The following is a 19131-nucleotide window of genomic DNA, read 5'->3' as shown; positions in this document are numbered from 1 at the left end:
AGTGCAGTGCGCAGTGACACTTCAGCCGGCAGTACCCGCCGCACCCGCTGTCCGCGCAGGCGGCGGTCAGCACGCTCACCTCGTACCCGTCCTCCGCCGTGCTGCTGTACATACCGCAGCTGGTGCAGGCGCTGCGACACGACACGGTGAGTGTGCGCAGTGCACAGTGCAGTGCGCAGTGACACTTCAGCCGGCAGTACCCGCCGCACCCGCTGTCCGCGCAGGCGGCGGTCAGCACGCTCACCTCGTACCCGTCCTCCGCCGTGCTGCTGTACATACCGCAGCTGGTGCAGGCGCTGCGACACGACACGGTGAGTGTGCGCAGTGCACAGTGCAGTGCGCAGTGACACTTCAGCCGGCAGTACCCGCCGCACCCGCTGTCCGCGCAGGCGGCGGTCAGCACGCTCACCTCGTACCCGTCCTCCGCCGTGCTGCTGTACATACCGCAGCTGGTGCAGGCGCTGCGACACGACACGGTGAGTGTGCGCAGTGCACAGTGCAGTGCGCAGTGACACTTCAGCCGGCAGTACCCGCCGCACCCGCTGTCCGCGCAGGCGGCGGTCAGCACGCTCACCTCGTACCCGTCCTCCGCCGTGCTGCTGTACATACCGCAGCTGGTGCAGGCGCTGCGACACGACACGGTGAGTGTGCGCAGTGCACAGTGCAGTGCGCAGTGACACTTCAGCCGGCAGTACCCGCCGCACCCGCTGTCCGCGCAGGCGGCGGTCAGCACGCTCACCTCGTACCCGTCCTCCGCCGTGCTGCTGTACATACCGCAGCTGGTGCAGGCGCTGCGACACGACACGGTGAGTGTGCGCAGTGCACAGTGCAGTGCGCAGTGACACTTCAGCTGCACTGCGTAGTAATAGTGGACGTGATTGCTTATTCTGCGTACGAATAACGTGTTCCTGTGCTGTGCGTAGTTGGGATACGGTGTGCGTACAGATTCTATACGCACGGATACAGAATGCCAGGGCATTCACGTCCGTTGTTGTTGTGCTGTGAGCTAGCTTGCGTGGCACGCGTTCCTCAACAGTGAAAGCGTAGATTCAAGCATAAACTATGCTCCGGGAGTTGCGTAACATCATAACATCATCATCATAACAAAATTTAAAAAATCTGTGTGTACATTCCTGACTGACAACGCGTTGACTTGTACCATCCGCGCGCGCGTTTACCTTATTAAAAAATATACTTAGTTGATGAAAAAAAAATTACGTCATTTCGTTATTTAATATTTTTTTACGTACTCAACCTATGCACAACTATAAGTTTTATAGAGCTTACTACACCACATTTGGGACAGCCTGTATAGTATTTATAAACTTCACTAAAAGTAAATGTCTCTCTCCCAGATGGGTTATGTATCGGAGCTGATAAAGTCCCTAGCGAAGAAGTCGCAAGTGGTGGCGCACCAGCTTATTTGGAATATGCATACAAATATGTATACTGACGAAGAAATGCATAATAAAGACAGTAAGTTAAACTGAAATCATTTTCCTTTACAATTTATATGAAATAGAAGGAATTTTCAGAACTCTATTCTATTATATTTTTAGTTAAAGATATTTTTTAAGTTTAAGCTTTTCTTTCTTTGTCCGTGCTTCTTACTCGAAAATTAACATTTGGATAAGATAGCTAGTGTTGAATCAGAGCAATTTTTTTCTTGAAATGATTTTCTAGGAAATGTTAGGATGAATGTTAGGATTTTCTAGGAAATATTTTTAGCATTTTTTGAAGTGAAACTTCTTTATCGGGGTTGGAAAAAAATTTAGTGTAACATTTTTTCGTTACGCGTGACATTTTTCCGTTACGCGCCATCTTTTTCTTATCCCTACCACGCGTGATTCAACGTATTTCTGTAAAGTTGCATATAGTAAATTATTTTTTGAAAAATAAGGTCATAAAGACGTTTCACTTCTTACGTGTGTACACTATTACACGCACGCATTTTTTTATAAATCTTAACTATACCTGTATTTGATTCCAGCTGCACTATTCGACATATTAGAAGGTCTAACCAAAAACATAGTGGATGGGCTCTCTGGACCCGCCAAAGCGTTTTATGAACGAGAATTCGACTTCTTCAGCCAAATAACAAACATCAGTGGTATTATACGACCGTATCCGAAAGGTGCTGAAAGGAAGAGCGCTTGTTTGGAAGCGCTTAAGAATGTTAAGGCAAGTTGTAATGTTATATTCTTATTTAAAAAGTTAGATCCGGCTCTAAGGACCAAATGTGTAAGTCGAGAAGAAATTAAATTTCAATGTCATAGATTTGTGTTAGAGTCTAAATATAAATTCGCCGAAATCTTTAAATAGCGCATAGAGTAAATTCAATTATTTTTGGCAATAAAGCTTTTTAAGGTGTATATTTTTTATATTTAAAAAAAATGTAATGGGAGTTAGAAATGATAATTTTCATGACGTTTTTACTTTTAGGTACAACCCGGTTGCTATCTTCCTTCAAATCCAGACTCTATGGTCATTGATATCGATTACAAGAGCGGTAAGTTTTCTTGATTTTATGCACAAACTACTGTATTTGTTTATTAAAAAGAAATATGCCTCATTTATAAAGCATTTGAATGTAAAAATGCTTTATAAATGTGGCATATTTCTTTTAAAAAAATGTATCAAACGACTTTATGTTTTTTTAAGGTACGCCCATGCAAAGTGCGGCAAAAGCGCCGTATCTAGCAAGATTCAGGGTACGAAAGTATGGGATAGCGGAAATGGAGTCCACGGCTATGGCTATCGCTTCTGGAGAAGAACCGCCTGTTGTGAGTTGTTTATCTTTTATTATTAATCTGCAAAGGTATATATATATAAATGCTCTTTGAACCCGTAAAAGATAGATTTTCGTCTGAAACATGTTGTTGGTGGTAAAGTAGAAAATAAAAGGCCAGTCGTGTCGATAAATAAAAATGGAGGCTTTAATGCAGATTTGGCAATATAAAGTACAGAGAGAAAACTTAGTTACATACGTGCGCTCAGGAGAGAGGAGGCCGAAGAACTGGACGAGTCACTGCCGCAGCAGTGGCTCGCCGCAGCCTTTTACAGATAATGTTAAATTACAAAATTAGTACAGATTAAACAATCATAATCATAGACAATATTTACCTAATGTATAGTGAAATAATTATTATTTAGAAATTACTCTTTTTTGAATGGCGCGTCGCCAACACATGTATTTTGAAGTGAAACTTCTTTAGACGCGTTGAGAGTGAAATTTCAAGGTTGCGTCATGGCAATACCGTCACGACATAGAGTAAGGCAACGATTTTGTTATCTTTGAATCTTGCCAAAGAAGTTTCCCTTCTGACACGTGTGCTCGGCACACACGCTCTTATTTTTTTAATAATCCGAGTAATATCTTTAAACAGGAGGAAGGCAAAGACAGATTCACATCAATAGCACAAGAAGTGTGGCAAGCGGCCATATTTAAAGTGGGTGATGACGTACGACAAGACATGCTTGCTTTACAAGTTATATCTCTATTCAAGAATATATTCCAACAAGTCGGCTTGGATTTGTATCTATTTCCGTATAAAGTTGTTGCTACAGCTCCAGGGGTAAGTTTTTTCTTTTGTTCATGAATATTTGTATTGTATTGTAAAATAGCCGCTCATAAAAATAAATATTAAATTTATTACATGAGATTATTTAATATTCGCTTTTAAAAAGTAATATAAAAATATGTTACTTCAACATTATTATTTGTAAAGTTATTTTCGAAAACGCTTCACTATTCAGGGGAGTTACCATGATGTCATATAGCAGTATTATTTTTAGTGTTGGAAAGTGATGGCGCTATACGTTCTACAGGGTGACTGGAAATTCGACGTGATCCTTCAAAGGGGTTATACTAGAGGTCATTTGCAACAAATTAAGTCCAGTTAACCAGGGGTCAAAAATGGATGGTTATTTGAAGGATCACGTCGAATTACCAGTCACTTTTTCACTTTTCCACACAGGAATCAATACTGCTATAAGACATCATGGTAACCCGCAGTAATTCAAGAGATTTTTCCTTTTAATTAAACTGTGTTTTCAACTGTTTTTTTTATGTTTATTATAGTGTGGTGTGATAGAATGTGTACCGAACGCGAGGTCTAGGGATCAATTGGGGAGACAAACCGACATCGGCATGTACGAGTATTTCATTAAAACGTATGGAGACGAAACTACTAGAGAATTTCAGGTATGTACTATTTATTTAGTGCAAGTTAAGGAAAGGATTGATTTATTGAATAACTTACTCTTTGACGTAATCAAAAGAAACTTGAATTTAATGTGAAACTTTTTACCGCGGCAAAGAGTTACCTAACTTTCTCCAGACACAAGTTATAATACACAATTGATCCGATGCAACGTAGAAGGAAGACAAGCAAACACACTTTCGCATAATTCTTTTCTTTATATTGTATTTTAAATGTCTATAAAATTTCTGTATATACAGGCTGCTAGACGGTGTTTCGTGACATCGATGGCTGCGTACAGTGTTGTAGGATTCTTGCTTCAAATAAAAGACAGACACAACGGCAATATCATGTTGGATACAGATGGACATATTATACATATTGGTAAGTGAGAAGAATTTAATTTTTGTTCAAAAAAAACTTAAATATGTATATAGTTGGCTATAGTCAGCTTGAAACTTGTTAAAATTAGTAGTAAATCTAATGATTGCATTCGTAACTGCGTTTTTCGTAATTATTTATTCGCAGATGCATGTCCAAACTATTAAAATTGACTCAATAGGATAAAAAATTAGTTGTTTGTAAAGTAGGTTTACAATCGAGATGTTTACGTGATAACATAATGCAGTGGCAGCGCTCGAGATGAGACGGGAGATCGGTCCGTCTCTCTCTCGTTAGTCGTTATACCTGCGATCGCGCTCGTGAGGTTTTGGTGTGACACAAGTTTCTGAATATGTCACCCGACTAAAACGATTTTAAAAACGTTATCACGTTAAAAAGTTTTTTTATAATGTTTTTTAAAATTCAGACACCTATCTTCATGTTCGTGATCAAGAGTTTGATTTTACGCGAGCTTTATACATTTACGCAAGCTGTAATATCATTTATGTATCCTTTACACAATTTATTTATTCCTTTTTTATTTCAAGACAATTTTCACACACGGCACGATCTGATTCCATACTAAGCTTTCGCTTGTGTTATGGAAACCAGATCGCTGATAAACATATTTATATAAATATCTATATTAAACTAGGTTTCCGCCCGCAGCTTCGCCCGCGCAGTCAAAGAAAAACCCGCATAGTTTCTGTTCCCGTGGGATTTCCGGGATAAAACCTATCCTATTTCCCGGGATAAAAAGTAGCCTATGTCCTTTCTCGGGTATCAAAATATCTCCATACCAAATTTCATGCAAATTGGTTCAGTAGTTAAGGCGTGATTGAGTAACAGACAGACAGACAGAGTTACTTTCGCATTTATAATATTAGTATGGATTAAATTCTAATTAATTTCCAGACTTCGGATTCATGTTCGAATCGTCCCCCGGCGGTAACCTCGGCTTCGAGCCGGATATAAAGCTAACAGACGAAATGGTGATGGTGATGGGCGGCAAGATGGAGGCGCCGCCGTTCCGCTGGTTCTGCGAGCTGTGTGTACAGGCCTTCCTCGCTGTCAGGTAATGGTCCATAGAGACGGATTTATCACTACATAGTATAAAACAAAGTAGTTTTTTACGACAAATAATGGTTAATTTTCGAAGCGATTTTAACGAATACAGCATTAATCCTTAACCAATTAAATACCTTGAATACATTGTTCATTTAATATAGATCTATATTATGACCCTTTACACCGTATGATGTAAGTGAATATTTTCGAAGATATTACAGATTTAAAAATTGCGGGACGTAGCGTTTGCGGCGGTACCGGCCGGCCGCCATTGCACCCGTGCGAAGCCGGGGCGGGTCGCTAGTCTATACTAATATTATAAAGCTGAGAGTTTGTTTGTTTGTTTGAACGCGCAAATCTCAGGAACTACTGGTCCGATTTGAAAAATTCTTTCGGTGTTAGATAGCCCATTTAACGAGGAAGGCTAAAGGCTATATTATATCATTACGCTAAGACCAACAGAATCGGAGCCACGCGGGTGAAACGTAGCTAGTTTTGAATATATGGACTTTAGATTGTGACTGTGTGGTACTATGATATAAAGTACTGAATGTGATATTTCTCGCAAATTCGTAGTTTTTACATAAGATTTGAGCAACCAAGGTACATCCACTGTCAATTTTTCAGATTGTGGAAGCAGGTAATAGGATTTAGAGGAAAAGGTCGATTGTTGTTCTTGAATTTAGATTACCTTAAATGCAATAGCGTTTGTAAGATTTTTTTGTTGATAATATGAAGAATTCCTCTACATTCGTATTAACTTATATTCCATAAAAATGCCTTTTTGTATTTTGATAGACTTAATTATTTAAAGTTTTTTAAGCATTAACAAACAAATTATATTATTCCAGGCCATACCAAGAAGCAATAATATCAATGGTGTCGCTCATGCTAGACACGGGGTTGCCATGTTTCCGCGGTCAAACGATCCGTCAATTGCGATCCCGTTTCGCGCCAAATTCAACGGAAAAAGAAGCGGCCGCTTTCATGCTCTCAGTTATACGAAATTCCTTCTTAAACTTCAGAACGAGAACTTACGACATGATACAATATTACCAGAATCAAATACCGTACTGATTTGGGAGTGTTTTTAATATAAGTTATTTTTTTGGGGACTTGTGTTCTTCATAGCTTTATAGGAAAGGCGGTGTGGAAATGGTGTATGTATTGTAATATAATTTGCCAAATTGAAGTTATTTAATGGTTTGAGAAAGTTTGAAAGTTAAGAGCACTTAATTCGTCCTTATTAGAAGAATTAATATGGTAGGTGATATCTTTGGTGTTGTATATTGTACTGAAAAAATTGATTCGAATCGAACGATTTTTTTACAGATGGTTTGCAATATGTTTATAAACGCTTTTTGAAGTAGTGATGCATGTTTACAAGTTACATAGTGAACTCTCCTATACATATCTATATTTATTTAAGTTGCTTCTAAACAATAATACGTTAATATCATGACTTCTACTGTTTAAAACGAGTCAAGCAAAGAAAGAGAAAAAATAAAAATGCAAATAATGCATTATACGCAATTCTCTTTCCTTAAACTTAAACGAATATAAAATGAAATTTCATGATAAATCCTCTCAAAACATTAAAAGGAACCCTTTTTTCGAAAATATGAATGAAAGACAAAATAATAAATACTAATTATTATATAACACAAAACAGGCATAAAGTACAAACGAAATAATAATATAAAATAATAAACTGCTATCTTTGAAGCGATCGATATTCCACGTGTCTATAATAATATAAATTTAAAATTAAATGATATATTTATTAAAGATCAATATTATTCTATAAAAGCCTATGTTCATACAGTTTCAGTGTTGAATTTTCTGTGTTAGCCTCCATTACAAGTAGTAATTATTGATATAGAGAAAAGATATGCACGTAATACATATTTGCTTAATAGGAAAATATTTTAATTAAAAAATAAAATTTGCTTCTTCAGTCTAAAACTTTTCGTCCTGATATTTTATAATCGATCAATTTAAATGTACGTTTTTAATTTATAAGAAAAAAAAGTTCATTTATTATTACATTCCACAGAGCAACTGCAGATTTAATATAAACTTTTGAAATGTTTATGAACATTAATCTTAAATATTTTTAAATAATAAAAGCATAATTATTTGAGAAGAACAATTATTATTCTTATGAATGTTTTAAATGCATGCCAATAAACTATTGATTAGAGTAGAGTTACTAAAAAAACTTTAAACTTCTTACTTAATTTTTGAGTGATTTTTAAAAACAAAAACTTATAAAACAATCGTAACTTGTACTTTGCCAAATGGATATTTCACAAAAATTAAATGAACATACATATTTTAAAAGATTGAAAAAAATCATGCAATTTTGGATTCCAATTCATGGAATTTTAAAAATTTAAGTTATTATAATTTTAAGCTTAACAGGAATTACACAAATAAACTTACTTTAGTTACCAAGTTGTATCTTATTGCCCAAAAACTATTATTTTTAATTGTTTACTTTTAAATGTTGGAACGTCCACCTCGCCTTGAAAATTATGAACTGCTTGTATAATTTTGTGATTTAAATAAAACAAATATTGGATAAATAATACTCTTTATAAAAATATTTTTCTATTATCATTTAATTATGTAAAGCCGTCGCCTATTTATTTCCATAGCAATAACTAAATAAATAAAATAATTTAAATATGTATTAATATTTAAAAATGGGATAATGAGTGGATAATTTACTTTCTTTCATATTAATTATGTATCGATGTATTGCCAAGAGAGAAAAAAGAAATACCTATATTGTGTTGCGTTATTGAAAATATTATTTATTAAACTTAAACTTTAGTCATTAATGTAAAGTACTTAGTATTTTTGATTTATCTAAGTAATTTATTTGTATTCAATACAATGTGCTGTATTTATATATTTATTTTAATTTATAAAGTTTTCAAACCAAAATAGACACAAGACTACAATAAACCGGATTGCCTTTGATTATTTATCTGTCTGTAGTGAGATTTATTCAATGCGTTGAAAATTTATGCCAACTCTTGGCTTATAATTCCAGAACTCAGACAAAAACAATAGTAAAATATTATGACGCAAGTGTACGACAAAGCTCTCACGCACTCAACCGTGATTGACCAACCGTTTTGACGCAGTAATTTCTAGTCAGTATCTAATCAAAGGTAATAATTTAAAAGGGTTATAATTACACATGGAGTCAGAGGCGCATACTATACGTACTTGTATTATTAAGGTTATATAAATATTTGTATTAAAGTGATTATTTCGATGCTATGAATGTAGATAAATTTGTTACATATAGTTCCAATTGTTGATCATGTCGATATTCTATTAAATTATAAGATGATTTCAATAAATGTATTTTAATTATTATTGCTATAACGTTTACATTGTCGTTTTAGGATTATCAATGGCAACACTGTTACACTTTTTTCTATTTATCATTTTTTGAAGCTGTGTTGTTACCTACTAATTTTAATTTTTAATATTGATTTGTTGATGGCAAATCTATATCTATTGTGCTAGTTAATTTCAAGTATTGTAACATTGTTGCCGTGCATATACCAATATAAATGTTTGGACATTCCTCTATGAAATATATAGCAAATTGTTGTTGGTATTGATAAATATATGGTAAAGGTACTTGTTGCGTTTTATTTTCATCCATCCAAATTATAGATGAAAGGTTTTTTGTGAATGTTTTGTGTTGAATCTGCATATTATGATCAAATTTTAGTTACAACTAGTTGCTAAAAAAAGTAAAAGTACACTAGAAGGATATTTGAATGGATCAGAGGAATCTAAAGGAACAAAAACTACAATGCATTTTAATATTTACATGTATTTAAAAACGATATATAAAATTCCATTTTCTTTATACATTTCTTTACTTTACTTATATCCAGTGAAGGAAGGTGATTCTTTCCATGATCAGGGAACTTTCTTGTAAAATCACCTTTGCTTTGTTTTTCCTCAGGTTTTATTTTTGATGAGGTTTTTGATTCATTAAATATTTGGATAAGGTGTGAAAGAGCTGCTTTAGTGTAGAATAAGGCATTATCTTCACTTGGTCCTTGAAATAAAAGGAATGTGTCGTGTCTCATAATTTCGAGACTATCTTCATCTGTTTCTATGAGTTCACTCTGTAACAGAAATATTTAATGGTGGTGAATGGTAAGATGTTATGAATTTGAGGGAAAATTTTGAATAGGAATGAAAATTTGTTTAATGAATATTTTAAAGTAACCTTCAACCATATTCTTGATCATCTTTTTAGGGAGTGTTCAAGTATTATGTAATGCAATTTTTGAAGATTTTTGACTCACTTGTAGCACACTTTTCTGTACCACAGTAAAGCTTCATAACGTTTAACGAGAACCCCCCCTCCACCCAAATTGCGTTATGTAATAATTGAATGCACCCTTAGGAAATCAATTACATTATAATTTAGAAAAAGCTATGGGTCAAAATTAAATACACCTCATTAGAGTGATTTGCAAATCACATAATACGATTTAAAAGCAAGGCAATTACCTGTAAACACTTTTGTGTGACTGCCTCCACTGCTACATCAGGATCATCATAATTACTATTGCTATTTAGATTATCACAAATGTTTAACACACAAGTAGTTGCTTCTACTGGCTCCACTTCCCCATTGAAGTAGCGCATTATGAATGCATATGCTGCTAGTACATTTATTATGTTGAACCTTATAGATGGTGATGGCTTGATGCTCTGAAAATGTAAATATTAATTGTAACTTTAAATAATGTAAGTAACAAAATTTATTAGACAAGTTTATTGGTTATGAATAGCTCTTATATAACATGAACTATCTCTTAATATTTTGGTTGTTTTTATAAGTTGACAATAATAAATATATTGTGTTATCTTTAGTAAGAAGTAGTTTAGTAAGTTTAGTAAGAATATGAACGAAATTGATTTCACATAAGAATTACGTAATGACTTACCGTTAGAGTATTGAATAGCGGGACAGATTTTATACAAGGACAATTTTTAAGTATTTCCTCTTCATCATTTGGTTGCTTCAAATCTTCAATCAACTTTTTATCCCGACGATACATCCACCAAGGCTCCCAATGAGGCACTATAGCCCCTACATTTCCTTGACTTAATAATGCCTCAAATTCATTCTTTTCATCTTCGGTTAAGGCATTCCATACAGAATCTGCATCTTCTAAATTCATATTTTGCAGTCGTTCATGTAAATCGACTTGAATTTCGTCATCTGAATCTATACTCTCATTTTCGTCGACATTATCTGTGCCATCTGTGTCCTGATCCTGCATTCGTTTCAGGATCTCGATCATTTGATTTTTAGATTCATCATCTACATTATTAGAGGCAAGCTCCTGATTGACACAGTCCTTGTAAAAGCTCTCTGAACATTGCAAATGTTTTTCTGTTTTGTAACAGTCGAGGGAACAGTAGAGTACTTCGCATCGAGGGCAGCAGTATTTGCTGGTATTCTTTTCGCATCTGAAAATTAAAACGATAGTGAAAGTTATTTATTAAAGTGAGTAATAGTATAGTAATTTTATCTAAAAGTAGAATTACTTACAAGCCGCATAACCTATTGTTGGTGTTATGTTTCGTTTCTTCAGACATTTTAATTATTTCAAGCACACCCTTTCAAACAATATTAAATTATTAACTTTATTTGCAACGCAGATATGAATTATCAGAGAATTAACTTAAAAAAAAATGCTTTGATTCCGTGCTTTGATTTGTTTATAAATAAGACATGACACTGACAACTGACAAGTGACATTGATTGTTTTTAAAAATTCCTCGATGGTCGAAAGACCTCTTGTATACAGCCAAGATTTGAGCGACGACAGTTAATATTTTTCATCGTTTTAAAATCATATTTATAAATGGGTATCTTTAAAATTTTAAATTAACACGGCATGTATAGTCCGGGATACATCGCCCATTTTTGCAAATGATTACTATCAAGCAAATTTTTCGTGAGTAGCTTTATTTTGATGAGATGCCCAGTAATTTCATGTACGAAACTCTCGATTGTGGTAGCTTACAGAGGTAACAAGGATAAAAAATTTTGATTTGACGGTTCTCAAATATTTATTACGCAATTTGTAGGACAATATGTCTGTTGAATTATATAAGTATTAAATAAGTGAAAATAAAAAAATCAGCTGGTTAGTAATCATTTATGATGACTTCGTTATCGATACACATTGGAAAGGGGGACTCTTTGATCAAACCATAGATTTTGTAGGACAAATATTTTTTTGAATAATTTAGATAATTATCTTGAGATTGAACAAAAAAAAAAACATTCAGTTAGTAATTAATATTTGAGAACCATCAAATCTAAATATTTTATCCTTGTTTCCTCTGGTAGCTACCACAATCGAGAGTTTCGTACATGAAATTATTGGGCATCTCATCAAAATAAAGCTACTCACGAAAAATTAGCTTGATAGTAATCACTTGCAAAAATGGGCGATGTATCCCGGACTAGTATAATTATTATAATTAATATTTTGATAGCACTGAAATCTTCAAAAAAGGCATAAAGCTGAAAACTTACCCCGTTTTCCAATTACAGAGCATAATGCGACTCAGTGCCGCACAATGCTGAATTATGCTGATGCTTAATTGGAACGTGAAACGCACCAGCAGGTTGCGCCAAGTTCAGTGTTGAAAAAAAAAATATTCATAGAGTTAGCAATAACCTCATTAATGTGTAAAAAAAGTGGTATACATAATAATTGGTTGAAAAATATTTACGGTTATTTTAAGTAATCTGGATTTTGATTTATTCATTAACATTTTTTTCAATGTTTGTACCTTCATCCATACTTATATTTATTTTTTTAACACAATTTGAATTAACTTTGATTATTTCGAAAAAACTACAATGAAACGAAAGCTTTAATTTTTTTTCCAACAATTAATAATTACTAAGGATAAATCGATTGCACGCATCAATTCACGCGCATTACTTTTTCTAGTGCTCGATTGTGCGAAGCATTGCTGTAGTTGGAACATTCAACCTTAAGCATTATGCCGCACAATGCGCTCTAGTGCTGTAATTGGAAAACGGGGCATAAATCGATTGCACGCATCAATTCACGCGCATTACTTTTTCTAGTGCTCGATTGTGCGAAGCGTTGCTGTAGTAGGAACATTCAACGTTAAGCATTATGCCGCATAATGCGCTCTAGTGCTGTAATTGGAAAACGGGGTTACTCTATCGTAGAAACAATTGTTTATGGTTATGACCGACGTCATTGTCAAATTCAAAAACAATTTTTATTTTTAATTTTTAATTTTTTAATGTTACTGTTTTTTTTAGTTTTCTTACAACAAAGTATCAATATTAATAATTCCAATAAATTAAATATGTTTCCATACCATTAAAGAAATATTATATGTATAATCCTAAGTAAAAAGAGTAGGTTTAAAAATGTCTGAGCCAGATATAGTTGATGATTTTTATGGTGTTTATTTACTTTACAATATTAACCCTAAATACAAGGGTCGAACATATATTGGATATACTAGAGATCCTAATAGAAGAATAATGCAACATAACAGAGGAACATGGGCAGGAGGGGCACATCGAACTAATAATAAGGGCCCTTGGTAGGTACGAAACTACGAAGAAATCTTTCTCCCGCGCTTTTAATATGAAAATTTTTCTGTTCAATAAAATATACTTAGAATTATTTTCCGTATTAGTATAGCTACGATCAACATTTATTAAATGTTGGTTGATTTAACATTTTATACCAGATTTGCCAGAATTTATAAAATTGTTATTTTATTTTTTTCAGGAAAATGGCGTTGATAGTGCATGGTTTTCCAAATAATATTTCAGCTTTGAGGGTAATTTATTGAGTTTCATTCATGATAATCTGTAGAAGATATAAAATATTCAAAAATAATTTTATTCCAGTTTGAATGGGCTTGGCAAAATCCCAATAAAACAACTAGGCTGCAGCATTTAGATCTTAAGAAAATACCAAGAAAGGAGTCTGAGTTTAAGTTTAAGTTGAGAGTTTTATCAGAAATGTTGAGAGTTGGTCCTTGGGTGCGCCTGCCTTTGAGTATTTGTTGGCTGGAGCAAGAATATTATGAAGAATTTCCTGTAAGTAGTGTGTATTTTATAAGAAACCAATTAGACAATTTTGCTCTTATTAATTTAAAAGGAAAATTAAGTACCGTCACTTGAAGGATTTAAATTTAGTAAGAATAATTGATAAAAATCCATTCTTAGTGCATGCCTTCACCATATTATTAGCTATAGCATGTCAAATTTCTTTATTGTTTGAAATTTGGGTTGTACGATAGATCAATCAGTTACCTTTTCATTTTATATATTATGTATTTGTCAATTTTGCAGCCAGAAAAGCACCCTCCGGAACACATGGTGACCTGCTATGGTCCAGTGAAGAGCAGGAACATTAAAGTTGCTGAAAATAACTCCGAACCAATGCTACCTTGCAAATTATGTTCAGAATCAATTAGTGATAAACAAATTAAATGCCTAAATGAGAATTGTAATCTTGTAGCCCATATAACATGCTTAGCTGAAAGAATGTTAACACCAGGGGAGTATATACCCATTGATGGAAAATGTCCGTTATGCAAGATGTATATGAAATGGGGTGACTTAATAAGGAAGATGAAGGGTTGCCAGTATATAGAAGACAAAGGAATAGATGGTGATGACTGTGATGATGAAGTAATATGCACTCAGGATAAGGAATTTGTTGACAATAATTCTTGGTTTCTGGACTGTAATGATGATTTATGACGAAATAAATTGTTTTGTAGAGAAAAATGTGTTTTATTACCCTAATAAATTCCATGTAAATACTGACTAATATTCCCTTTCTTAGAACATTAATTATGGGTATCATTTAAGCTATCTCCAATTTAATTAGTTTTGTGTTTCTTAAATAATAGGGTTTGTCCTCAAAATAGTAGATCTGTCACCAAAATGTAGTCACCAAACAATGCAAAATCAGTTCCACAATAAATCACCTAAAATCCTGAGATATAAGGTCTAGTACCAAATAAATGTTTTTGTATGTATTATAATAGGTGTGTCCTAATAAGTATATAAGCAAACTAATTTAAAGAGATCACCAATAAATCATATTATGTTACTAGAAAATTGCATTAAGTTCAAATAAAAAATAATTTAAAGCGCGCCAATTTGTCTCCGCCCCTTTGATCATTTTTTCATTAAAATTATAAATTGATGTATTAAATTGGTAACGAATACTATTAATTTAATATCTGAACGAAATAAAATGTTACTACTGTATTGGTGACAAAATATCAAATAAAAAGGAGTCGCAGTCAGGGATCGATAATCGATTTATTTGGTGACAGATTCTGAGCACAGTAACAAAACTGTTATTATAAGAACGAAGTTTATATTCATGTAATGCAATATAATTTTATTGGTTATCGATCTCTTATTTTACACATATATTAACATTAATTCGATAATTCATACCTGGGAACAATTTTTGTATATCTGAGAACGAAAATATTTCGTGGTGATAGGTCTATTTATTAGGTGATACAACTTGATGACAAATATAAATTTTGGTGATAGAAAATATAGTTCCCATTAATTATGCGCTATAGCTTTATTACTATTCATACATAACTTTACTGTAACATTAGTTATATGAATGGAATCGCTGGAAATTTATGTGCTTACTAGATTTGCTACCCGTTCTTGTGTGATTTCTGGGATAAAAAGTAGCCAATGTCTTATTGTAATTCGCCGTCGTCATTGTAATCGGTTCTAGCATTCTGCCCGTGGCTTCGCCCGCTTTGTCTAAACCTAATAAATTATATACCAAAACCTTCCTCTTGAATCACTCTATCTATTAAAAAAAACGCATCAATATACGTTGCGTAGTTTTAAAGATTTAAGATACATAGGGCAGAGAAAGCGACTTTTATACTATGTAACTAGTGATAAGTAGGACGGGTTCCTACTAAATCCTCTATATCCGTCTGTCCGTCTGTTGGGCATAGGTTAAAAATGATTGGTAACTACTAGAAAGTTGTATGTACTGCTTTTTACTCGAAAATTAAAAAGTAAAAAGTAGGTAGTAAAGGAAAATTCCATATAAATGCCGTAAGATGGCGCTCGAGGGTGAATTCCGTAGACAGATTGGTTTCTCTGTCTACGGTGAATTCGCAGGCAATTATTTTTTTTCTATTATAGCTCAGATAAAAAAAAATTACATATTTTATTTCAATCACAAAAAAAATATTCCAAACTCCCTATTAAACTGCCATAAAAATTTATTTACCAAAGAAATAGAGAACATTTGAAATCAGTTAAAAATAACACAACATAGTCACAATTAGCACATAAAGAATGCGTTCCGGTTGATTTGTGTCAAATTGGTAGCAGCCATGCATGCTTTCACTGTCGCAGACGAAACCACGCGATCAAGTGTTAACTGTTCTAAACAACGTTCATTGTTAACTTTGTTACTAATTGAGTATTATGTTTATCTACTGAAAAAATTAACGCTCTAATTATAGAAAAAAATATTCAAATTTAATGCTATCGGCTCTATCGTACCGTCTTGAGTAGTTTGGAACCTTGGCATAAATAAATAAAGTATTAAGTAATGTACAGGTAAGTGTACAGGTATCAATATTGTAGTTGTGTTCTTACCTAGCCTAAAAAGGATTTAAAAAATAAGCCAAAAAAACCTACTAAAACGAGTTTTTACGTTTATAATTTGTTGAAGTACAAACTATGGCTCTTTAGAGCTTTCAAACGCTAACGCAAAATTTTCGCTATTGTTTCTATTATAATTTCAGGAATATTATTTTAAGAAAATATAGGTAACTAGGGGAGTGACCATAAGTTCATTATTCATATGATACATTAAAAACCGTAACTTGTGGAAATATAACATTTATTATTTACAAAAAATAAATAACATTTTTAAACAACTAAAGACACAATAGCATGTACAACATTAACAATTTACAATTGCAATAAATACTACCAGGTACACAGTCTATACATTAAGAGCTAATATTTATAGGTAAATATAATTAATAGAAAATAAAATGTTGTGTGGTTTTATGAAACCACGGTAAAAGTGAAACTGTTCGAACGGTTCCGAACACTGCTTTGTGTAGCGCATGTCGCGTGACGGTCGGCGCGATACACGCGACATGCGCTACACAGACCAAAAAGTTTGAGACGATGTAATAAAAGTTTCACTTTAAAAAATTTTTCACAGAAACAAAAAAGCCGCATAATAGACTCACTTCGAACAAAAAATAGAGACGTCATTATAGTGAACATAAATAAGAATTATATAATAAAGAAATTGACTACAATCTTATAGAAACGTACTTAAAAAGTAATAAATTATAAATGCATTAATTCATTTGGTGTAGATTACGTTTGGAAATAAATAGTTCCCTACAATTATAATAATTTACTATACATACCAAGCTAAACAATGCTTGAATACATGTAAATCACTGTTTAATAATCGTCAAATAAGCCGTCATCGTCGTCATCATCAAAGTCATCATCATCATCATCAGCTCCAGGGGGAACAAACGCACCGTTTAAAATACCACTCACTGGTTCTTCGAAACCGAGAACTTTTGCCATACCATAAACAACTCTCATCACTAATAACCTTGTGAAATCAACAGGAGTAGTCTCCTTCCTTTGTAAAAGTAGCTGTTTTTCAGTTGGATAATCCATTTTTCTTGTTTTCGCCTCACAAAACATAATGCTTGAAGCAATAAGTATTAAAACAAATAATCTGTTGCACCGTTCCATTTTTGTATTTCCCGCCAAAATTCTTATTTTTTTAATAAAGAAGCAGTGGTCTCACTGCATAATGGTCAGAAAGTGAAGCCGCGAAGTCACCAGGCTAACGGAATGTTGGCGCACGAGTGAATGAAGATCGCATTGCGTGTAGCAGGGAGCTGTCGCCTTCATTGTGTGTCACACCAATATGTATATGGATAACTGTCTTAACGTGCTACGCTGATAGCATAACGAATTTACAGTTACTTTGGTCAGAACCGTGAAATCGAATCGCATGATCTTTTATAAGCTGCAGGGGCAAATATAACTACTCTAAGAAAGTAGAAGGAAGCATTTAAGAAAACTGGATGTATTGATAATTAATAATTGAAAGATATTGTAGACTGAAATATATTTTGCTATATCGATAACTTAAAATTTTTTAAGAGACCGTGTAAAGTGCGTCACACACGGTGAAGATACTATAATATTTTATCTTATGATACTGTAATATTTTATATTACATTACATTATTAGACTTTAAGAACGTGCCGACAATGTAAGTACACTATTGTTTCTAAGAAAACATTTTAGGAGTATACGATAATAATAGACCGGGAGATAATGACACAAAATTTCGAGTCATTTGTAACAGGATGGCGGTTCTACAGGGGTCTTAGTACGCAATGACAAAAAGAAAAATGATGGTCAGAACGCTGATACCGGATACCTTAAGATACTGTAATATAAAATATTAAGATACTGTAATATAAAATATTACAGTATCTTAAGATAAAATATTATAGTATCTTCACCGTGTAGATACTTAGTATATTATTATGTCAGAGACTCGATGTCACTCTTGTTTCATGATAATACCATACTAAGTCTAAAAAAAAAAAAGATTCTGTGACGATTGTAGTTTGAGACCTTTAAAGCGGTTTCAAGTGCACAAGTTGTTAATTTAAGTTAACGAAAGCTTAAATAGTTTTAAGCTTTCGTTAACTTATGCTATCTAGCGGTAATTTTCTCCACATAAGAATGTCTTATCATTGGGAAATATGTAAATACATAGGTATATTATAATAAGCATATGGGTCAATGTACCACTAGCTGACCAAGCGCCAATACATGACCGAAATTCAAATATACGCGCCAATTAAGAAAATACGGCAGCCCCAGATGATAGTTTATTGTTTTTTCTATAAAGCAACATCATCTATAAAATAAAAACAAACCTTGCTGCCATTGGTCAGAAATATTGACATTTTTTCAACACGAAGATGTAATTAAGTAGGTGCCCCGTAAGTAATCACATTTTTTACTAAGAGTTTTTTATCGGGAGTTGATTGGGAAATCTTAATTTATCTTGAATGCAATCGATTACTCTTTATATGTCTTGTTATAGGCATAATGTTGAACCATTCTGTTATAGACTTTCGGCTTCATTTTTGGCATGAACAGTTTTTCATGATTTTTAGCGGCCTGGTTATCTTTTGGAGCAACGAAAACAATTTTTCGCCTATTGTTGACCAGTATGGTCAGCTCTTAGTTCTTTATATTTTGCTAAGAAAGACTTGCTTTGGTTTGTGCTTATACCTACCTAATTTAACAAACCATATAAGCCGTAGTTAAGTCATA

General features: G+C 33.7%; 4 protein-coding genes across 4 annotated transcripts in view; 2 read left to right on the top strand and 2 right to left on the bottom strand.

The window, feature by feature from the left end:
• Pi4KIIIalpha (phosphatidylinositol 4-kinase III alpha) overlaps positions 1-9314 on the top strand; it is a 30317-nt gene extending 21003 nt beyond the window's left edge. The window contains exons 29-37 of the mRNA XM_090114103.1: positions 1356-1476; positions 1991-2181; positions 2443-2509; positions 2662-2783; positions 3387-3575; positions 4082-4204; positions 4463-4586; positions 5499-5658; positions 6503-9314. Of these exons, the coding sequence (XP_089970229.1) occupies positions 1356-1476; positions 1991-2181; positions 2443-2509; positions 2662-2783; positions 3387-3575; positions 4082-4204; positions 4463-4586; positions 5499-5658; positions 6503-6728 (1323 nt within the window). The 3' untranslated portion in view covers positions 6729-9314. The remainder of the gene's footprint in view (positions 1-1355; positions 1477-1990; positions 2182-2442; positions 2510-2661; positions 2784-3386; positions 3576-4081; positions 4205-4462; positions 4587-5498; positions 5659-6502) is intronic.
• A 181-nt stretch (positions 9315-9495) lies between these two features.
• Positions 9496-11433, bottom strand: LOC149898996 (zinc finger HIT domain-containing protein 2). Its single transcript, XM_090114479.1, has 4 exons — positions 11257-11433; positions 10646-11174; positions 10206-10409; positions 9496-9814 (listed from the first exon to the last, which is right to left on the bottom strand). The coding sequence occupies exons 1-4, from the start codon at positions 11301-11303 to the stop codon at positions 9500-9502; spliced, it is 1095 nt and encodes a 364-aa protein (XP_089970605.1). The 5' UTR covers positions 11304-11433; the 3' UTR covers positions 9496-9499.
• Positions 11434-12992: 1559 nt separating this feature from the next.
• Positions 12993-14505, top strand: slx1 (structure-specific endonuclease subunit SLX1). The gene is made up of 4 exons (XM_090114586.1): positions 12993-13310; positions 13502-13553; positions 13624-13815; positions 14071-14505. Exons 1-4 carry the CDS (start codon positions 13132-13134, stop codon positions 14482-14484), a joined length of 837 nt encoding a protein of 278 aa, XP_089970712.1. The 5' UTR covers positions 12993-13131; the 3' UTR covers positions 14485-14505.
• Positions 14506-16613: 2108 nt separating this feature from the next.
• On the bottom strand, positions 16614-17701 carry LOC149898994 (uncharacterized). The gene has a single exon (XM_090114554.1). The coding sequence runs from the start codon at positions 17518-17520 to the stop codon at positions 17215-17217; it is 306 nt and encodes a 101-aa protein (XP_089970680.1). The 5' UTR covers positions 17521-17701; the 3' UTR covers positions 16614-17214.
• Between the last annotated feature and the right edge of the window lie 1430 nt (positions 17702-19131).

This window comes from Colias eurytheme, chromosome 21, assembly GCF_061535395.1.
Source record: "Colias eurytheme isolate Ceu_HAF_F1 chromosome 21, ilColEury1 Martin Lab GWU primary, whole genome shotgun sequence".
In the NCBI taxonomy this organism is placed as follows: domain Eukaryota; kingdom Metazoa; phylum Arthropoda; class Insecta; order Lepidoptera; family Pieridae; genus Colias; species Colias eurytheme.
The sequence above is the reverse complement of the archived record's forward strand: the minus strand, read 5'-3'. Positions and strand labels throughout refer to the sequence as shown.

Excerpts from the sequence above, each read along its gene's own strand:
- LOC149898996 (XM_090114479.1), bottom strand. The coding sequence starts at position 11,303 with ATGTCTGAAGAAACGAAACATAACACCAACAATAGGTTATGCGGCTT. Across the intron at positions 11,175-11,256 it reads AACAATAGGTTATGCGGCTT|ATGCGAAAAGAATACCAGCA; the intron begins GTAAGTAATTCT and ends TTTAATTTTCAG. Across the intron at positions 9,815-10,205 it reads TCACACAAAAGTGTTTACAG|AGTGAACTCATAGAAACAGA; the intron begins GTAATTGCCTTG and ends TTTCTGTTACAG.
- slx1 (XM_090114586.1), top strand. The coding sequence starts at position 13,132 with ATGTCTGAGCCAGATATAGTTGATGATTTTTATGGTGTTTATTTACTT. Across the intron at positions 13,311-13,501 it reads ACTAATAATAAGGGCCCTTG|GAAAATGGCGTTGATAGTGC; the intron begins GTAGGTACGAAA and ends TATTTTTTTCAG. Across the intron at positions 13,816-14,070 it reads AATATTATGAAGAATTTCCT|CCAGAAAAGCACCCTCCGGA; the intron begins GTAAGTAGTGTG and ends TCAATTTTGCAG.
- LOC149898994 (XM_090114554.1), bottom strand. The coding sequence starts at position 17,520 with ATGGAACGGTGCAACAGATTATTTGTTTTAATACTTATTGCTTCAAGC.